This window comes from Lepidochelys kempii, chromosome 18 (genome assembly GCF_965140285.1).
Source record: "Lepidochelys kempii isolate rLepKem1 chromosome 18, rLepKem1.hap1, whole genome shotgun sequence".
NCBI lineage: Eukaryota > Metazoa > Chordata > Testudines > Cheloniidae > Lepidochelys > Lepidochelys kempii.
In genome coordinates, this window is record NC_136397.1 from 3,144,472 (window position 1) to 3,163,220 (window position 18,749).

At 53.6% G+C, this 18,749-nt stretch overlaps 1 protein-coding gene across 2 annotated transcripts in view; it reads right to left on the reverse strand.

The window, feature by feature from the left end:
* Nucleotides 1-18,749, reverse strand: part of TRIM62 (tripartite motif containing 62) — a 44,846-nt gene that overhangs the window by 23,018 nt on the left and 3,079 nt on the right. For both annotated transcript variants that reach the window (XM_073316466.2, XM_073316465.2), the window contains exon 2: nt 1,311-1,406. In XM_073316466.2, coding sequence (XP_073172567.1) covers nt 1,311-1,406 — 96 coding nt within the window. The remainder of the gene's footprint in view (nt 1-1,310; nt 1,407-18,749) is intronic.

Here is an 18,749-nt window from a genome sequence, read left to right on the forward strand (position 1 = left end):
CCCCTACTAATTCTTCCCGGTTTGTGAGCAGCAGGTTAAGAAGAGCTGTGCCCCTAGTTGGTTCCTCCAGCACTTGCACCAGGAAAGCGTCCCCTACACTTTCCAAAAACTTCCTGGATTGTCTGTGCACCGCTGTATTGCTCTCCCAGCAGATATCAGGGTGATTGAAGTCTCCCATGAGAACCAGGGCCTGTGATCTAGTAACTTCTGTTAGTTGCCGTAAGAAAGCCTCGTCCACCTCATCCCCCTGGTCCGGTGGTCTCTAGCAGACTCCCACCACGACATCACCCTGAGAAGAAGAGGAGCTGCTGGGTGGGGGCACATGATCCTCTGCCATTAATCTTTCCGGGCCTTGACTCCCCATATGTACATGGGGTCATAGCACCCCCCTTCTCCCACCCGCTGTCTGCCTCAATTGCTTACACAGCAAAGTCAGAGCCACACCAGCATTTAGGCTCCTCACCTCTACTGATTTCAGATAGAGGTAGGACCCAAACTAGAATTGTGGAGCTGGCCTAAGCTTTTTGGGGCAGCCCCTAGCACCATGGGGCCCTGATTTCAGCCAGGGCCTCGAGGGTCTCCTGTAACACACAAAAGGGATCCATGAGAGGTGCTCAATGGGAGGTAACAAGGGTGCTTTCCTCTGGACTGCGAGGCACAGACGGCACCAGGAGCCCAGGCAGGCCAGGGAAGAGCAAACCTCTGCTGCGTCCGCACTTGATGCAAAACCTCTGGCTGCCCTCCCGAGCTGCCCCCGGCCCGGGCACACCTCAGGCCACGGCAGCCTGGGGCAGTGATGCCCGACCACAGCAGGTGGCTGTCTAGATTTGTCATGGCCCGCTGGGCTGTGGCGTCACCGGCCCAAGGGAAGGTCCTACCGCTGGGACACCGGGAACAAGGCAACTGCAGCATGAGAAAATGGTCCGATAGGAACAGGCCTGAGTCGGGCAGCCGATGGGACCTAACAGGTCTGCTCGGTCTCTAGGGACCAGGTAAAGGTATTTAGGCACCACCATCCCATTGACTAGAACCTCTAGTCTGCAGTTCCTGGGAGTACACACCACAGCCACCGCTACACAAGCCTCCCGGTTTGGAGGGAGCTGGGCTTTTTTCTGGAGGCCAACGGGGATTGGATACGGCGAGGGTTGGGGAGAATGAGGCTGTGAAAGGTCTGTCGCCCCATCCATGGACTGCAGCTCCTCCCAGTCTGAGACACCCAAGCTCACTGAGACCTTCATCTCCACAGGCCACAGCTGGGCGGTCATGATCCACCCCCCAACCAGTGGGGGCTCTGCACCTGAGTCAGTTACCTTGGTCTCGGCTAGCTGGCGTTTGAGCAGGTGCAGGGCCTCAGTGTGGCCGCACTCGCTGTCCTGCAGTGCCTGGAGCTGCTCCTTCAGTTCTCTCTGAAACACAAGGCAAGGAGACAGACAAAGAGCAGTCAAGCAGGGCCAGAGCCGTCCAGCCTCATTGCTCCGAGCAGGGTGGGTTCTCTGAGCTATGATGCAGCACCTAAGCAGAGGACCCAGGGCGCCTCAGGAGAGAGGTGACCTCGGGTGCCATTGCCCAGAGCACCTTTCACGGCAGTAAGGGACACAGAGACTGTTCAGGTGCTGATCTGGATCCAGAGCATTTTAATAAATCAGAGGGACTTTTACCCAGACAGATCTCAGCACAGGCTTGCCAGCCTTCTGCCCAACCACCCCTGGGGCTGAGTAGGGATCACGAGCCCTGTCCTACAGAGAGGAAGCAGTTTGTCCAAGGCCACGTCAGAGCCAAGGCTAGAACCCACGAGCTCTGGGCAGCCAGGCCAGTGCTCACACCACTAGATTACACTGCCTTGCTGTGCTTACAGCTGTCCTCTCTCCTAGCCCATCCCCTCACTCCCCACAAGCTCAGATTTCCAGGCTCACAGGTGACCAACTTGATGTGATGGACCCTCACCCCGTCCGAGTGACCCACTGTCTGGGCAAAGGTTTATGGATGGGAGATTTAGAGCCAGAGAGAATGCATGGGGGAGCGAGGAAGAGCCTCCATTGCTGGGGTGTGTGATGCTGGCACCCACAATCCAGTCCGTCACAACCCACCCTGTGCACACTCGGCTCACCAGTGCTGGACAGGCTGTGATCTTCAAAGCAGCCCGCGGGCCCTGGGAATGTTGTGTCCAGTCCAGATCCCCATGGCAGCGATGGAAATCTCAGCCAGAGCATGATGGAGGAGTAGCCACCCATCCTGCACTCAGGGAGAAGCAGCCATGACAAGCACCCCTCTCTGGCTGCCACATAGCTGACCCCCTCACTAGGCATCAGTGCAGGACATGCCAAGCCCAGATGCCAGAGCACCTCCCGCTTCTCCCCAGCAGACAGCGCCATGCACTGGAGAGACCACTCCTGGGGGCAGTGAGGATGCAGTAAGCTGCAGTGAGGATGGAGGGGCATCCCCCGGGCTGGATCTGGCCCATTTCAGCCACTACAGCTTTTGATTTTGGAGGAGCCAACAGATGTGCTCGGTGCCAAAGGGGAGAAGCCAAAGGGCTAGCGAGGATATTAAGGCATTAGCCCCTCTCCCCACAGCACCATCCGAGCCAGGAGAGGGCTGCTCCACCCTGGGCTGGCCCCACCTGCTGCAATGTGATGCTCAGGCACTTGTCACAGAAGGGACCGTATTGTCTGCGACAGGCCTCCAGCCTGGCAGTCAGTACTGGGCTGCGTGTGGTCCCCATTCAGTGCAGGAGGGAATTCAGCTCTGTGCGCTCTGCCACCATCACTCACGCCCGCTCTGTAACATCTAATGGGGAGACTTGGCCGGGGCCTGGGGAAAAGGAGTATGATGGCACAGTCGGGACAGAGTTCAGAACAGAGACAAGTGCAGGGGCCAGGAGCTGCCACCCCAATACTCCCTATATCCTCCCATACAGACCCCCCCCAAACACACCCCTAAGTTCCCCCTTAACACACACACTTCCCCACCCCCACGAATACACAACCCCTCAACATCCCCCCCACACACACACACACACACACTCCCATCAGAAAGTTTACAGTTAATACAAACAACTCTATGTCCAAATACTTCCCGGGTTACTCCAGCCCTGATGCTCAGACGACCCCAGAACTGAAATGTGCTTATGTCTGGCCATAGCAGACCATGGCAAGGTGCCGCCAGCCAGCACAGGACACCACACCCAGGATGCCCAAAGCCCTCCTAGTGCTGGTAAGTCTGCAGAGCCAGGCAGTGATCCCTAGAATCAGGCCCGCTCTACCAAACGTACAGGCCTCTGATTTCCCAGCTTTTGCACATCTCCCTGTAGCTGCAGGGGGGAATGAAGGTTGTATCAAAAAGATCTCATAACACTTTGCCCTTTCCCAATGCCCTTCCTCTGAGGAGCTCAAAGTGCCTGCCAAGCATCGATGCATTTAGCCTCCCTGCTCCCCTGAGACATGGGGCAGTATCACCTGGGTTAAAGCAGAGGTATACATCGACCTGGCCTTAACCTCTCAGCTGTCCTGAAGGGACCCCTGTTCTGCACAGTCAGTTCCAGTCAATGACACACTTCCCACAGCCAGGTCAGGTGACACTTTGGGGTTCCAGGACAGCAGCCAATCCCATCCCCATACATTAGCTAAAGGGCAGCTGGGCCATTAGCAAAACTCCCACAGGAAAGGGGTGTGACGGGTTCGGTCAAAGAGACCCCCTTGGGACTGTCACCTGACATGCGAACCAGCTGAGTGGCGAACAGCAGAGAGGCTAACAGAAGGAGTTTGCCTGGGATCTGCCTGAGAGGAGGTACGGTAAGGGCTGCATTAGGGAGGCTGTATTGGTGAGTATCTGAGTGTCTGTTCTGGGGACAGTTTGACCATGTGCTTGATTGGTTGTTTGTTTGAAAAGTGTAAATTGGGTGTGCTTTGTTCCAGGTGAGCCTTGAGTGGGCCTGACTGTTATAAAAAGCCAGTCAGCTGCGAACCAGCGACCAGCAGAGCAGCTAACAGAGGGAGTTTGCCTGGGAGTTCGTCCGGGGAGAGCCCACTGAGGCTTACATCTTGCCGGCTTCTCTGAGTAGTTACTACAACTCCTGAGGAAGCTCGTAGAAGGAAGGTAACATGGATGGGGAGTGTTCAGCTGTTGTGACCTGCATTGGATGTGCCACGTTTGTCTTTCTTCCACAGGACAGAAGCGACTTTGTCTGTACAAAGTGCAAGCTGGTCTCCATATTGGAAGAGAAGGTTCAAGGTCTGGAGCAACAGGTATCGACCCTGCGTTGCATAAGAGAAACGGAAGATTTCCTGGACAGACGTCAGGAAATGCTTCTAAGGGCACAACGTTCTGAAGATTCAGAGAAGGCTGCGCAGCGGGGACAGGAGGATGGGGAAGAAATTTGGCAGCACGTGACCTCCAAAAGAAGAAAGGGGAGCGTCCATGTACCAGGCAACGCAGATACAGGTAAGCAACCATTTTCATGTTCTCTCCACAGGTACTAATGCGGAGAGTGGACCAGATGATACATCCGAGGGAAGGGAGCAGAAGGAGACTCCACCGATTGGAAGGCATGAGATGCACTGTCCCAGGGATGGGGGTTCCACGACCATCGCTCCCAAGAGGAGGCGGTGGGTGGTGGTGGTCGGGGACTCTCTCCTCAGGGGGACTGAGTCATAGAATCATAGAATATCAGGGTTGGAAGGGACCTCAGGAGGTCATCTAGTCCAACCCCCTGCTCAAAGCAGGACCAATCCCCAACTAAATCATCCCAGCCATGGCTTTGTCAAGCCTGTCATCTATCTGCCCCCCTGACCGGGAAAACCGAGAAGTCTGCTGCTTGCCAGGAGCTAGGATTCACGATGTGACAGAGAGACTGCCGAGACTCATCAAGCCCTCGGATCGCTACCCCTTCCTGCTTCTCCACGTGGCCACCAATGATACTGCCAAGAATGACCTTGAGTGGATCACTGCAGACTACATGGCTCTGGGAAGAAGGATAAAGGAGTTTGAGGCGCAAGTGGTGTTCTCGTCCATCCTCCCCGTGGAAGGGAAAGGCCTGGGCAGAGACCGTTGAATCGTGGAAGTCAACGAATGGCTACGCAGGTGGTGTCGGAGAGAAGGCTTTGGATTCTTTGTCCATGGGATGGTGTTCCAAGAAGGAGGAGTGTTAGGAAGAGACGGGCTCCACCTAATGAAGAGAGGGGAGAGCATCTTCGCAAGCAGGCTGGCTAACCTAGTGAGGAGGGCTTCAAACTAGGTTCACCGGGGGAAGGAGACCAAAGCCCGGAGGTAAGTGGGGACGTGGGATACCGGGAGGAAGCACGAGCAGGAGAACGCAAAAGGGGACGGCTCCTGCCTCATACTAAGAAAGCAGGACAAACAGCAAGTTATCTCAAGTGCCTATACACAAATGCGCGAAGCCTGGGAAACAAGCAGGGAGAACTGGAAGTCCTGGCACAGTCAAGGAATTATGATGTGATTGGAATAACAGAGACTTGGTGGGATAACTCACATGACTGGAGACTGTCATGGATGGATATAAACTGTTCAGGAAAGACAGGCAGGGCAGAAAAGGTGGGGGAGTTGCACTGTACGTAAGAGAGCAGTATGACTGCTCAGAGCTCCGGTATGAAACTGCAGAAAAACCTGAGTGTCTCTGGATTAAGTTTAGAAGCATGAGCAACAAGGGTGATGTCGTGGTGGGAGTCTGCTATAGACCACCGGACCAGGGGGATGAGGTGGACGAGGCTTTCTTCCAGCAACTCACGGAAGTTACTAGATTGTAGGCCCTGGTTCTCATGGGCGACTTCAATCACATTGATATCTCCTGGGAGAGCAATAGAGCGGTGCACAGACAATCTAGGAAGTTTTTGAAAAGTGTAGGGGACACTTTCCTGGTGCAAGTGCTGGAGGAACCAACTAGGGGCAGAGCTCTTCTTGACCTGCTGCTCACAAACTGGGAAGAATTAGTAGGGGAAGCAAAAGTGGATGGGAACCTGGGAGGCAGTGACCATGAGATGGTCGAGTTCAGGATCCTGACACAGGGAAGAAAGGAGAGCAGCAGAATACGGACCCTGGACTTCAGAAAAGCAGACTTTGACTCCCTCAGGGAACTGATGGGCAGGATCCCCTGGGAGAGTAACATGAGGGGGAAAGGAGTCCAGGAGAGCATGGGGAGGAGGTGACCAGCACTCTGTGGAGAAAGAAATGGTTCAGGACTATTTAGAAAAGCTGGATGAGCACAAGTCCATGGGGCCAGATGCGCTGCATCCGAGAGTGCTAAAGGAGTTGGTGGATGTGACGGCAGAGCCATTGGCCATTATCTTTGAAAACTCATGGCAATCGGGAAATATCCCAGACGACTGGAAAAAGGCTAATGTAGGGCCCATCTTCAAAAAAGGGAAGAAGGAGGATCCTGGGAACTACAGGCCAGTCAGCCTCACCTCAGTCCCTGGAAAAATCATGGAGCAGGTCCTCAAGGAATCACTTCTGAAGCACTTAGAGGAGAGGAAAGTGATCGGGAACACTCAGCATGGATTCACCAAGGGCAAGTCCTGCCTGACTAATCTAATTGCCTTCTATGATGAGATAACTGGCTCTGTGGATAAGGGGAAAGCAGTGGACGTGTTGTTCCTTGACTTTAGCAGAGCTTTTGACACCGTCTCCCACAGTATTCTTGCCAGCAAGTTAAAGAAGCATGGGCTGGATGAATGGACGATAAAGTGGATAGAAAGCTGGCTAGATTGTTGGGCTCAACGGGTAGTGATCAATGGCTCCATATCTAGTTGGCAGCCGGTATCAAGTGGAGTGCCCCAAGGGTCGGTCCTGGGGCCGGTTTTGTTCAATATCTTTTTTAATGATCTGGAGGATATGGATTGCACCCTCAGCAAGTTTGCAGATGACACTAAACTGGGAGGAGAGGTAGATATGTTGGAGGGTAGGGATAGGATACAGAGGGACCTAGACAAATTAGAGGATTGGGCCAAAAGAAATCTGATGAGGTTCAACAAGGACAAGTGCAGAGTCCTGCACTTAGGACGGAAGAATCCCATGCACCGCTACAGACTAGGGACCGAATGGCTCGGCAGCAGTTCTGCAGAATAGGACCTAGGGGTTACAGTGGACGAGAAGCTGGATATAAGTCAACAGTGTGCTCTTGTTGCCAAGAAGGCCAATGGCATTTTGGGCTGTATATTTAGGGGCATTGCCAGCAGATCGAGGGATGTGATTGTTCCTCTCTATTCGACATTGGTGAGGCCTCATCTGGAGTACTGTGTCCAGTTTTGGGCCCCACACTACAAGAAGGATGTGGAAAAATTGGAAAGAGTCCAGTGGAGAGCAACAAAAATGATGAGGGGACTGGAACACATGACTTATGAGGAGGGGCTGAGGGAACTGGGATTGTTTAGTCTGCAGAAGAGAAGAATGAGAGGGGATTTGATAGCTGCTTTCAACTACCTGAAAGGGGGTTCAAAAGAGGATGGATCTAGACTGTTCTCAGTGGTAGCAGATGACAGAACAAGGAGTAATGGTCTCAAGTTGCAGTGCGGGAGGTTTAGGTTGGATATTAGGAAAAACTTTTTCACTAGGAGGGTGGTGAAACACTGGAATGCGTTACCTAGGGAGGTGGTAGAATCTCCTTCCTTAGATATTTTTAAGGTCAGGCTTGACAAAGCCCTGGCTGGGATGATTTAGTTGGGGATTGGTCCTGCTTTGAGCAGGGGGTTGGACTAGATGACCTCCTGAGGTCCCTTCCAACCCTGATATTCTATGATTCTATGACATGCTGAAATTACCTGCTGAGCAATTTTTAGTTGAAGTCTGCAGCTTTGGGGGCGTGGACCAGATCTGGGTCTGTGTTGCATCAGGCTAGCATGTCTGGCTCAACAAGGCAGGGTTCTGGAGTCCCAAGCTGGCAGGGAAAAGAAGCTCATGGCCCCAGAGGGCAGCCAGTGTGTGTTGGGAATTTCCCGTGTCAGGCTACGAACGGACCTGCTGCTGAGTGGTTTGCATGCCGGAACAGGTGCCAGGAGAGCTGAGGATGGGACTTGGGCTCAAGTGAACACAGTGAGGGTTTGAGGCTGCAGGAATCTCTACGCCTTCATCGCAAGCACCATCCTGTCTTAATCCCTGCAGCTAACACTCTCTGGCATAGCACTGTTGTGATACTGAGAGGTGTGGCAGTGAGAGCAGGGAGACAAACGCCAGAGCCAGGAACAGGGTTTCCACATGCTCAACCTTGTGGATTCGGGGGTCTCGGGAGAAAAGCTGAAAGGAAACTATAACGTATCATACCATGGCCCTACGTGCAGGCACCTTGGTCGCCGGAGGGCTCTGCACGCCGCATCGTCATCTGCTTGGGCAATAATGCACCACCCTGGCTTAGCTGTTAGAGCATGTCTCCCGCTAGGGCTGCCCTCTCTGACTGACAGCCTGCTACTGGCAGCAGCGGACCGAGTTGCTTGTTAGCTCCAGGAACAGGGGCTTGAGGTCACCGATTTGGTCCCTGCCAAGGACCGTAGCCCCTGCATGTGCACAGCCATGGTTTGTGAAAACAAGAGAGGAGACGAGGGAAGCATTGTCATCACGTAAAGAGAGATCAGAGAGGGAGGGTGCAGTGAAGGGAAGGGAGGAAGCCTTCAAACCAAGATGTGCAGCAGAAGGAGGGAAATAAACTAGCAAAGAAAGGGGGAGATGGTAAAAGTTAATTATTTAAACAATACAGCTATAATGCAACAGAACTATTTAGAAGCAGTGAGGCCTAATGGCCAGGGCACTGACCTGGCACCCATGAGAGCTGGGTTCTACTCCCAGATCTGCCACTGGCCTGCTGGATGACCTTGGGCAAGTCACTTTGCTGCTGTGTGCCACCGTTTCTCCATCTGTACGATGAAGATAATGACCCTCACCTCCTCTGTACAGTGCTCTGAAAGCGAGAGTGAAAAGTGCAATTACTGTAACGCTGCCCTTGAAGCAGTATTAGACTTGTACAGCTACTACTTAGCAACAGGTTCAGTGTGATCCTGCAGGACTTGTGTCAGAGGAAGAGACAAAAGCTCTTTGCCTCCCCATAGGACCACCCCATCTCTGCCCGGGACTAGCCAGATATACTGCGACAGGCTCACAGCCTTTCCTGGGCACCCCTGCCCTGGTACATAGCAAAGAAGACCCTTCTTTATTCTGCCAAGAGATTTGCCAGTCCTGGAACAGCCCCTAAAAGCCAAGGGAGCCAAGAGGGAATTGCAGACAGAGGCAGGAGGCCATGTTCACGTAGTGACCAGAGAAGGTGACTTCAGCCAGAAGGAAAAGCAGCGTAGATGGCTTGTAGCCTCAGCCTGTGCACTAGCTTCATCAGCCAGGTAAGGTCACAGCCTTCATCGGCGCTCGGGTGGGAGACCTCCAGAACAACCCAAGGTGCTGCATTCAGGAGCTATCGCTCTTCCTCTGGCTTGACAGTGAGCCAATGCAATGGCAGGTAGGGAGATGCAGGCTTTAGGATGGGACATAAAACTAAGGCCCTGAGTATCTGTCCTCAGAACAGATCCTACGGAACTTCCTGCCCCGCAATAGCTGGCCCAATAACCCAGGATTATTATTACTTGCCTCCCTGACGTCCGCTCGTACAGTATTTGCAAGTCTGGAACTGCTGGGCAGTGCTGTTGTGTATAGCTGCAGCGCCCCACCCCAGAAGTAGTTGCTGTTAAGCAGTACATGAGGCAATTCCTCTATGGAGGATTTATACAGGAATTCAGGGTGAAAGAGACAAGGTATGCATGAAGTGTTATGCTTGGTCTGGTTTCTGGAGAAGGCAGGGGACTGAGGGGTGCAACGGAAAAGCCAGGAGCTGGGATCCTGGCCAGCGAGGGAGGCCTCTCCTCTCTCTAATCGCTCTGCCCGCCTGCAGCAGGCGCCACGTGGACAGCTTCCATCAGCTGTACACGGCAAGGTGGCCATGACCAAAGCTGGTGCTGGAAGCAGTGTGGTCACTCGCCATGGGGCTGAATCTGGCTGAGCAAGCAACCAGCTCCTAGGGTCACCTCCCCCGTGCGTGTTCGCGCCGCTTGCTCTCATGTTCCCACCAAGGCGTACAGGAGCAACAAGCCCTTTTGTTCCCACGCCGTGCTCCACCTCCCTGCCTCGGGCGCCCCTGACATACGCCAGCATCCCCGTTTACACCGCCTGCGGAGCGAGGCCCATCAACGTCTCATCCTCCTGGCAGCTCAGGGAGGGCTGTGCAGAGAGTGCTCTGCCTCCAGGGCAGTGTGGGAAGCAATCAGCGAGAGGCAGCTGATTCGCAAGCCCCTCCCCCGGGGCAGAGGGAAGGAAGCTGAAGCCGGCCTAGCAGAAGTGGGTTTGCGGGGTGGGCAACCAGGACCCCCCAGTCGCCTGCTAACGACACATCATCCTGTCTCCCTGGAGGTCCCAGGTCAGCTGAGAGCCAGCAAGCAGGGAGATCTTGCAGAAAGCCCCCGTACCTGAAGGATGCTCATTCTCACCAGCAGCACCCAGGGAATCAGTGGCGGTGGGACGGGCACTTCAGGGGATGGGATCACTCCTGCTGCTGTGAGACAAGGGTCCCTATGGAGGTGGAGGTAGCAGCAGGCCCCAGCTGCTGGAGGGACGCTTCTCACTGGCCGCTTTCAAGATTCCCACTCACCCTGGTTAATTCAGTCAGGCCAGAGCCTCACCCAGCCGATGCTGGCCCCTTCCCATCTCCCCCACCCGGCACCACAGTGCGGCTAGGCCCCATCATGAGTCACTGCATTTGACTGAAGACTGTAAGCCCAAGATTTCCTGAGGGCTGGTCTCTATGACTCCATCAGTCTAGGCACTCACACAGATAATGAGTTTGCTAGGCCTCTGGCTTAGATACCCTTCACAGAGATTAAACTCTCCAGGCAAAGTGCTTTCACGCCTCATGCTCCCAGCCAGCCTGCAGCTCAGAGCCAAGCTAACCACAGGCGTGGCCTGCACTGGATGCCTGTGCTGGTCTCCAAGGCTGGCCTGCACTGCGGGGACAAGCCAGGTTTAAAGAGTGCTAGGTAGGGATCTGCTTCCCCGGCAGGCAATGGCAGCCTGGATTTCGGTGGGACCAGGGTGGGTCTCACCGCCAGTCTAGGAGGTTAGGTAGAGGGGGCTGCAGGGCGGGGCTGGCCTGTGGTGTACGTCAGAGCAGCCCCAAGCCTTGCTCTAATTCATAGCAGCTTCCACAGCCACCAATGGACTGCTCTGTAACTCAGGACCCCTGCGAGCAACTGCATGATGGGGGTTGCCGAAGAGCCAGGTATGCCAGCTCAATGCCTCCCCCAGCCTGGGGCTATGCCCTGGAGGCAGGTTAAGCCGACTCTGGGGGCCCCTGACAGCGGCTGAGCGGCTACAAAGGAGCCACAGCAGAGCCAGCAATGGGGGGCTCAGTTTCTAAGCCAAGGCAGATGAGGCCCTACCCTGCTTGTTCTCCTTAACACGGGAGCGCTTGCTGTGCGCCGGCTCTGGGGTGTCTGTCACCCAGGGCTCCAGGACAGCCCCCAGGAGGGCACTATTAGGCCGATTCTGCACTGTGCCAGGCTAAAGCACAGACTCCCTCAAGGGCCAGGGGGCTATTCCAGGTGCACTGACCCCCCCAACAAAGGAAGCACGCCTCCGTTGACGTGTCCCATTGGTAGAACAGCACAGGCCTGGCTGGTAGCCACCTCCCTTTAGCACTGGCCTCTGCGGGATTCTGCTAATTGTCAGGAAGATTATCACGCAACAGCAAGGCTGGGGAGCTGGCCGCTGGTGCTCAACAGAGGTGCTAAGCCATCCCTAATCCCTACTCCTGTGTTCCAACAGCCAGTGCCAACCCACTCCGGCTCCTCCCCACTTCCAGGTGCGGCCAGGCAGTCTGGGCAACCTGCTTGCAGGGTCATGCTCTGCAGCTGGCGTTCCCCATCCTGGGCTACTGATTACACTTTGCTTGCAAACGCATTTCCCTTTGGGTTATCCTCTAGCACCCTACTGCAATGGATGAGATGCAAGTGCTGCAGGGGTTGGGTAAACCTGGGACCAAGGGGCGGAGCTGCAGCTCCCCAAGGTGAACTCTGCTCAGCAGCCTAAGAGGAGGCTTCAGGAAGACAGCTGGGCAGAGATAGAGGCCACCTGCCCTTCTAAGCACCTGCCTAATATCATTAGATGGCTAAATCGCCCAGGTCGCCTGCAGATGGGCAACGGCCAGCGTGGCTGTCAGGCCCAAAGTTCAGTGGGTGCCAGCATGCGACAATCCACCTTGACCCAAGCAGCCAAGCCACACTGCAGGCTGGGAGGCCTCTGGGACTACACCACCATCTCAAGGGAGAGCGGCTGCACTCTGTGGCACCATGCATGTCTCCGAGGAAGTTACCAGTGCGGCCCTAGATTGGACCCTCCTGACCTATAGCCAACCTTATTCCAGCAGCCCAACCCCACTCCCAGCCCTCCACATACCGCAGCCTACAGGTCCCATGGGTTGAGATGCACCAGTTTATACAGTCCTATAGAGACACAGGAAGGGCCCTTATTGAGGAGGAACAAGGGCCTTTCAGCTCAAGTCCACAGCAATCAAAGGAGCAGCTGAGAAGCTGCTTCTGGGGCCAGGCAGAGAACATCCTCCCACCCCCAGGTGATGGCGCTGCACGCTCTGCTGCACAAGGAGAGTTAAACGCTTTCCCCTGACTGTACCTGGACCACCTGGGTGAAACAAGGGGAAAACTTCTGATGGAAATGACCATTTTCTCCTGCAAACACCAAACAGATCCCTTAGCAGCCTCCCTCTCCCCAATTAAATCTCTCATTAGATCCCACTGCTAGAGCCCTGATCTCACTGTTGCCACCCTTCACTGTCTATATTACATCAGCAAGCTCTTTGGGGCAGGGCCCTGGCATTCACAACGTGCCATGCACAATTACCATGCGATGCAAGTAACGAAGACTAACTCTGCTACCTGGCCTTGCAGCATGTATGCTAGATGTGAGCTACCGCACCAAGGGGGTCGCTAGCCAATGGCAGTGCTGCATCTCGCACTGGGTGGACAGCGTGGGTGGAGCAGAAGCAGTACACACTGGGGGGCTACAGACACTGCTGATTCCTTCGGGACAGTCAGCGATCCCTGCTGGAACAGAATACAGCTGCACCCCTTCTCCAAAGCTCAGGCTGCCAGGAGCACATCAGGCCATGGGACAGCCCCTCCACGGCTCCCAGTTGCTCTCAGTGCCAATTTAATGCCTTGGTCCTAATTTTAAAAGCAATTTATAGCCCAACCCGCAGCTACATCAACGACTGAATTCTGATCCATGAACTACTGTAACAGCTGCGCTTTTCGGGGACAATGTGGAGCGCTAAGCCCAGAACAAAGCACGCAGGAGTAGGGGACAAAGCAATCTTCCAAGCCGAATGGGGGAATCCTGAATCGGACCATCTTTAGGAAACGCTGCAAAACTTTCCTTTCTGAGAAGCCCTTTCCACCACAAGAATGAAACGCACAGCACGACATCCCCTCTGCCTCAAGCCCCTACCAGCAAAAAAGAAAAAACCTACCCCAGCCAGAGTTTGGGTCCTGAATATGGAGAAATGCCAGAGACCTCTACTAGGGACTCCACTATTGCTAAGGATTTTACACTGAAGGTGTCCAGATACTATCATGATGAGTGGCAGGATAAAATCCTAAGATACAATACGAGTTCTGAGCAGCCAAGTCCCTCAGCCATTTTGCAGCCAATGCGACGAGTGCCAACACACCACTATGGCAAGAGGAGAAATGTCCGGAGCCTCATCCGGATTCTCCAAGCGGGAGAGGTCGCTGTTCCTGGCCATGCAAAGCAACCGCTCAATCTAGCATAGGCAGTGGAGGAAGCTGCTCAACCAGGCACAGCTACCATCATGTGCTGGGATGGCACAGGATTCCTGACCTAGCAGAGAGCAAGGCAACCAGATTCAGAGAGGATCAGCAAGCCTGGCAAACCCCTCCCAGCTCCAATCAGCCTACAATCGATCTCATGAGGGTATGTCTACACTACGAAATTAGGTCGAATTTATAGAAGTCGATTTTTAGAAAGCAATTTTATACCGTTGATTGTGTGTCCCCCCACACTAATGCACTAAACGCATTAAGTCGGCGGAGTGCATCCACTGGGCCGAGGCTAGCATCGACTTTCAGAGCATTGCACTGTGGGTAGCTATCCCACAGTTCCCGCAGTCTCCGCAGCCCATTGGAATTCTGGGTTAAGCTCCCAATGCCTGATGGGGCAAAAACATTGTCGCGGGTGGTTTTCGGTACATGTCGTCAGTCACCACCTCCCTCTGTGAAAGCAACGGCAGACAATCATTTTGCACCTTTTTTCCGTGCGGGCGCCATACTGCTTTCAGCAGACGGTGCAGTAGGACTGCTCATCGTCATCATCGTCATCCACTCCGCTCTCCTGATGCTATGAATTCACCTCGCAGGTCCTCTATGACTGTCGTCATCCACCGCTTCCGCTGGCTCTCTGCTCTCCTGGTGGTCTCGCAGGGCCGGCTTCCACTGCAACTCTGCTCAGCTGCTCTTGTCTCGCCATACCACGGCAAGCGTGCAGGCCGCTCAGCTGTTGTGTCCTGGCAGCAGACGGTGCAGTAAGTCTGCAAAACTGGTCATCCAACCACCGCTTCCCCTGCAACCCTGCTCTCCTGCAGACGCCATACCACAGCAAGCATGAAGCCTGCTCAGATCACCACAGCAGTTATGAGCACTGTAAACACCTCACACATTATTATACAGTATCTGCAAAAGCAGGCGAGGAGGCGATGGCAGCGCGGTGACAAGAGTGATGAGGACATGGACACAGACTTCTCTCAAACCACGGGCCCTGGCAACTTGGACATCCTGGCGGTAAAGGGGCAGACTCATGCTCTGGAATGCTGATTCTGGGCCCGGGAAACAAGCACAGACTGCTGGGACCGCATAGTGTTGCGGATCTGGGACAGTTCCCAGTGGCTGCAAAACTTTCACATGCATAAGGGCACTTTCATGGAACTTTGTGACTTGCTTTCCCCTGCCCTGAAGCGCCAGAATACCAAGATGAGAGCGGCCCTCACAGTTCACAAGTGAGCAGCGATAGCCCTTTGGAAGCTTGCAACTCCAGACAGCTACCGGTCAGTCGAGAATCAATTTGAAGTGGGCAAATCTACTGTGGGGGCTGCTGTGATCCAAGTAGCCAACGCAGTCACTCAGCTGCTGCTATCAAGGGTAGTGACTCTGGGAAATGTGCAGGTCATAGTGGATGGCTTTGCTGCAATGGGATTCCCTAACTGGGATGGGGTGATAGACGGAACACATATCCCTATCTTGGGACCGGACCACCAAGGCAACCAGTACATAAACCGCAAGGGGTACTTTTCAATGGTGCTGCAAGCACTGGTGGATCACAAGGGACCAACATCAACGTGGGATGGCCGGGAAAGGTTCATGACACTCGCATCTTCAGGAACTCTGGTCTGTTTCAAAAGCTGCAGGAAGGGACTTACTTCCCAGACCAGAAAATAACCGTTGGGGATGTTGAAATGCCTATAGTTATCCTTGGGGACCCAGCCTACCTCTTAATGCCATGGTTCATGAAGCCATACACAGGCAGCCTGGACAGTAGTCAGGAGCTGTTCAACTATAGGCTGAGCAAGTGCAGAATGGTGATAGAATGTGCATTTGGATGTTTAAAAGTGCGCTGGCGCAGTTTACTGACTCGTTCAGACCTCAGTGAAACCAATGTTCCCATTGTTATTACTGCTTGCTGTGTGCTCCACGATATCTGTGAGACTAAGGGGGAAGACATTTATGGCAGGGTGGGAAATTGAGGCAAATTGCCTGTCCGCAGATTACACACAGCCAGACAGCAGGGCGCGGTGCGCATCAGAGAAGCTTTGAAAACCAGTTTCATGGCTGACCAGGCTACAGTGTGACATTTCTGTTTGTTTCTCCTTGATGAAAACCCGCCCCCTTGGTTCACTCTACTTCCCTGTTAGCCAACCGCCCTCCCCTCCCCTCCCCCCTTCAATCACCGCTTGCAGAGGCAATAAAGTCATTGTTGTTTCAAATTCATGCATTCTTTATTAATTCGTCACACAAATAGGGGGATAACTGCCAAGGTACCCGGGGGGGTGGGGAAGGAGGGAAGCACAGGGTGGGGTTGTGGATGAGGGGAGGAGGGAAGGACAAGGCCACACTGCACTTCAAAACTTATTGAATGCCAGCCTTCTGTTGCTTGGGCAGTCCTCTGGGGTGGAGTAGTTGGGTGCCCAGAGGGCCCCCCCAACCCACCGCGTTCTTTGGCGTCTGGGTGAGGAGGCTAGGGAACTTGGAGGAGGGAGGTTGGTTACACAGGGGCTGCAGTGGCAGTCTGTGCTCCTGCTGCCTTTCCTGCAGCTAAACCATACGCCGGAGCATATCAGTTTGATCCTCCAGTGGCCTCAGCATTGCATCCTGCCTCTGTCATCATGCTGCTGCCACCTCGCCTGTTGCTCCAGCCATCTGTCCTCACATTCATTTTATGCTTTCCTGGACTCTGCCATTGTCTGCCTCCACGCATTCTGCTGGGCTCTTTCAGTTTGGGTGGACTGCATGAGCTCAGAGAACATTTCATTGCGAGTGCATTTTTTTCACCTTCTTATCTGCACTAGCCTCTGGGACGGAGATGCTAGTTGCAGTGTTGAAACATTTGCAGCTGTGGGAGGAAAAAAAGGGAGGTTAAAATTGAAAAAGACACATTGGCCATTTGAAAGGAGGGGCTGATGTTTTCGGGTTAACGTGCAGCACAAACCCAACTAACCCCCCCCACACACACACACACACCAGTTATCTGGGATGATTGCTTCACCCCTCCCCCGACCGCATGGCTAACAGCGGGGATGGTTTTTTTCAGATACAGGCAAACAGCCTAGCAGGAATGGCCACCTCTGATGTCCCCTTAATAAAATTCCACTATTTCAACCAGGTGACCATGAATGATATTACTCTCCTGAGAATAACACAGAGAAGTAAAGTCTCTGAATGCCAGCAAACACCAGGACCACACGCTGCCATGCTTTCTTATGCAATGGATTCCAGACTATGTGCTACTGGCCTGCCATGGTAAAGTGTCCTAACATGGAGGACACAATAAGGCTGCCCTCCCCAGAAACCTTTTGCAAAGGCTTTGGGAGTACTCCAAGACAGCTTCCCTAAGATGTCCCTGGAGGATTTCTGCCCCATCCCCGGACACATTAACAGACTTTTCCAGTAGCTGTACTGGCCACGAATGCATCCAAAGTCTTCAGGGCAAATTAATCATTAAACACGCTTGCTTTTAAACTGTGTATTATATTTACAAAGGTACACTCACCAGAGGTGCCTTCTCCGCCTTCAAGGTCCAGGAGCCCGGGTTGGGAGGGTATTGGCTCCAGGGTGATAAACAGTCCCTGGCTGTCAGGGACAACGGTTTCTCCACTGGCCTGGTGTGCGCTATCATCTTCCTCATCCCCAAAATCCTCATCCCTGTTGCGTGAGACTCCCCACTTGCAGGAGTCCACGGACAGGGTGGGGCAGTGGTAGGGGCACCTCCTAGAATGGCACGCAGCTCATCATAGAAGCGGCATGTTTGGGGCTCTGACCCTGAGTGGGCATTTGCCTCTCTGTTTTTTTGGTAGGCTTGCCTGAGCTCCTTAATTTTCACACGGCACTGCTGTGGGTCCCTGTTATAGCCTCTGTCCTTCGTGCCCTTGGAGATTTTTTCAAATATTTTGGCATTTCGTCTTTTGGAACGGAGTTCTGATAGAACGGATTCGTCTCCCCATACAGCGATCAGAACGAGTACCTCCCATTCGGTACTGTCGAATTGCGTCCACACTAACCCAAACTCGACTCGGCGATGTCGATTTCAGCGCTAATCCCCTCGTCATGGAGGAGTACAGAAATCGATTTTAAGAGCCCATTATGTCGACAAAAATGGCTTCGTTGTGTGGACAAGTGCAGGGTTAAATCGATCTAACGCTGCTAAATTCAATCTAAACTCGTAGCATAGACCAGGGCTCAGATTCCCATAGTCTCCCAGAGCACCTGCCTTCCCAACCAAAAGCCCTAACCCCAGTCCTGCTACTAAATACCAACAGCTTTCAAATGCAGCAAGATAGAGCCTGAGGTAAGGTCATAGTCACCAGTCATGGAGTTGTTCCCATGATGACCAGCCCGTTAGAGATTCACTGAGTGACAGAAGCTAGTTATGTTTGCAAAATACATATCTTCTGAAATCAGGCCAATTTGCCTGTCACAGGCTGAGCAGAGTGCGCCTAGCAAAGCAGCATACACCAACGCCAGCGTGAACACCTTGTGATCCTCTCGCATTCAATTCCCTGGAAAGAGGAGCTCCAGTCACCCTTCCTAAGAACAGGGAGGCAGCTCAAAGTTGAAAGCCAGAAAAACCTAAAACGGATCCTAACAAATATTTCTCTACACAGCGCAGTATTGACCTCTGGAACCACAAGATTTCACATAGTTCAAGAACTTATTAGGAGACCTAAACAAAAAGAATGAGAGGTTTATATGGATGAGGGCTATAAATCCTCCTGCTCCATGCATCAGCCAACCACTGAGTAACAGGGGTTAGGTAAAAACATCCCTTGTGGGCAGGTTATTCCATAACTGAAGGCTCTTTGCACCTTTCCCTGAAGCAACTAGTACTGGCCATGTCAGAGTCAGGATACCAGGCTAGACAGGTCCCTGTTCTGATTTGGCCAGGCAATGCCGGTGTTCCTAAGAGAC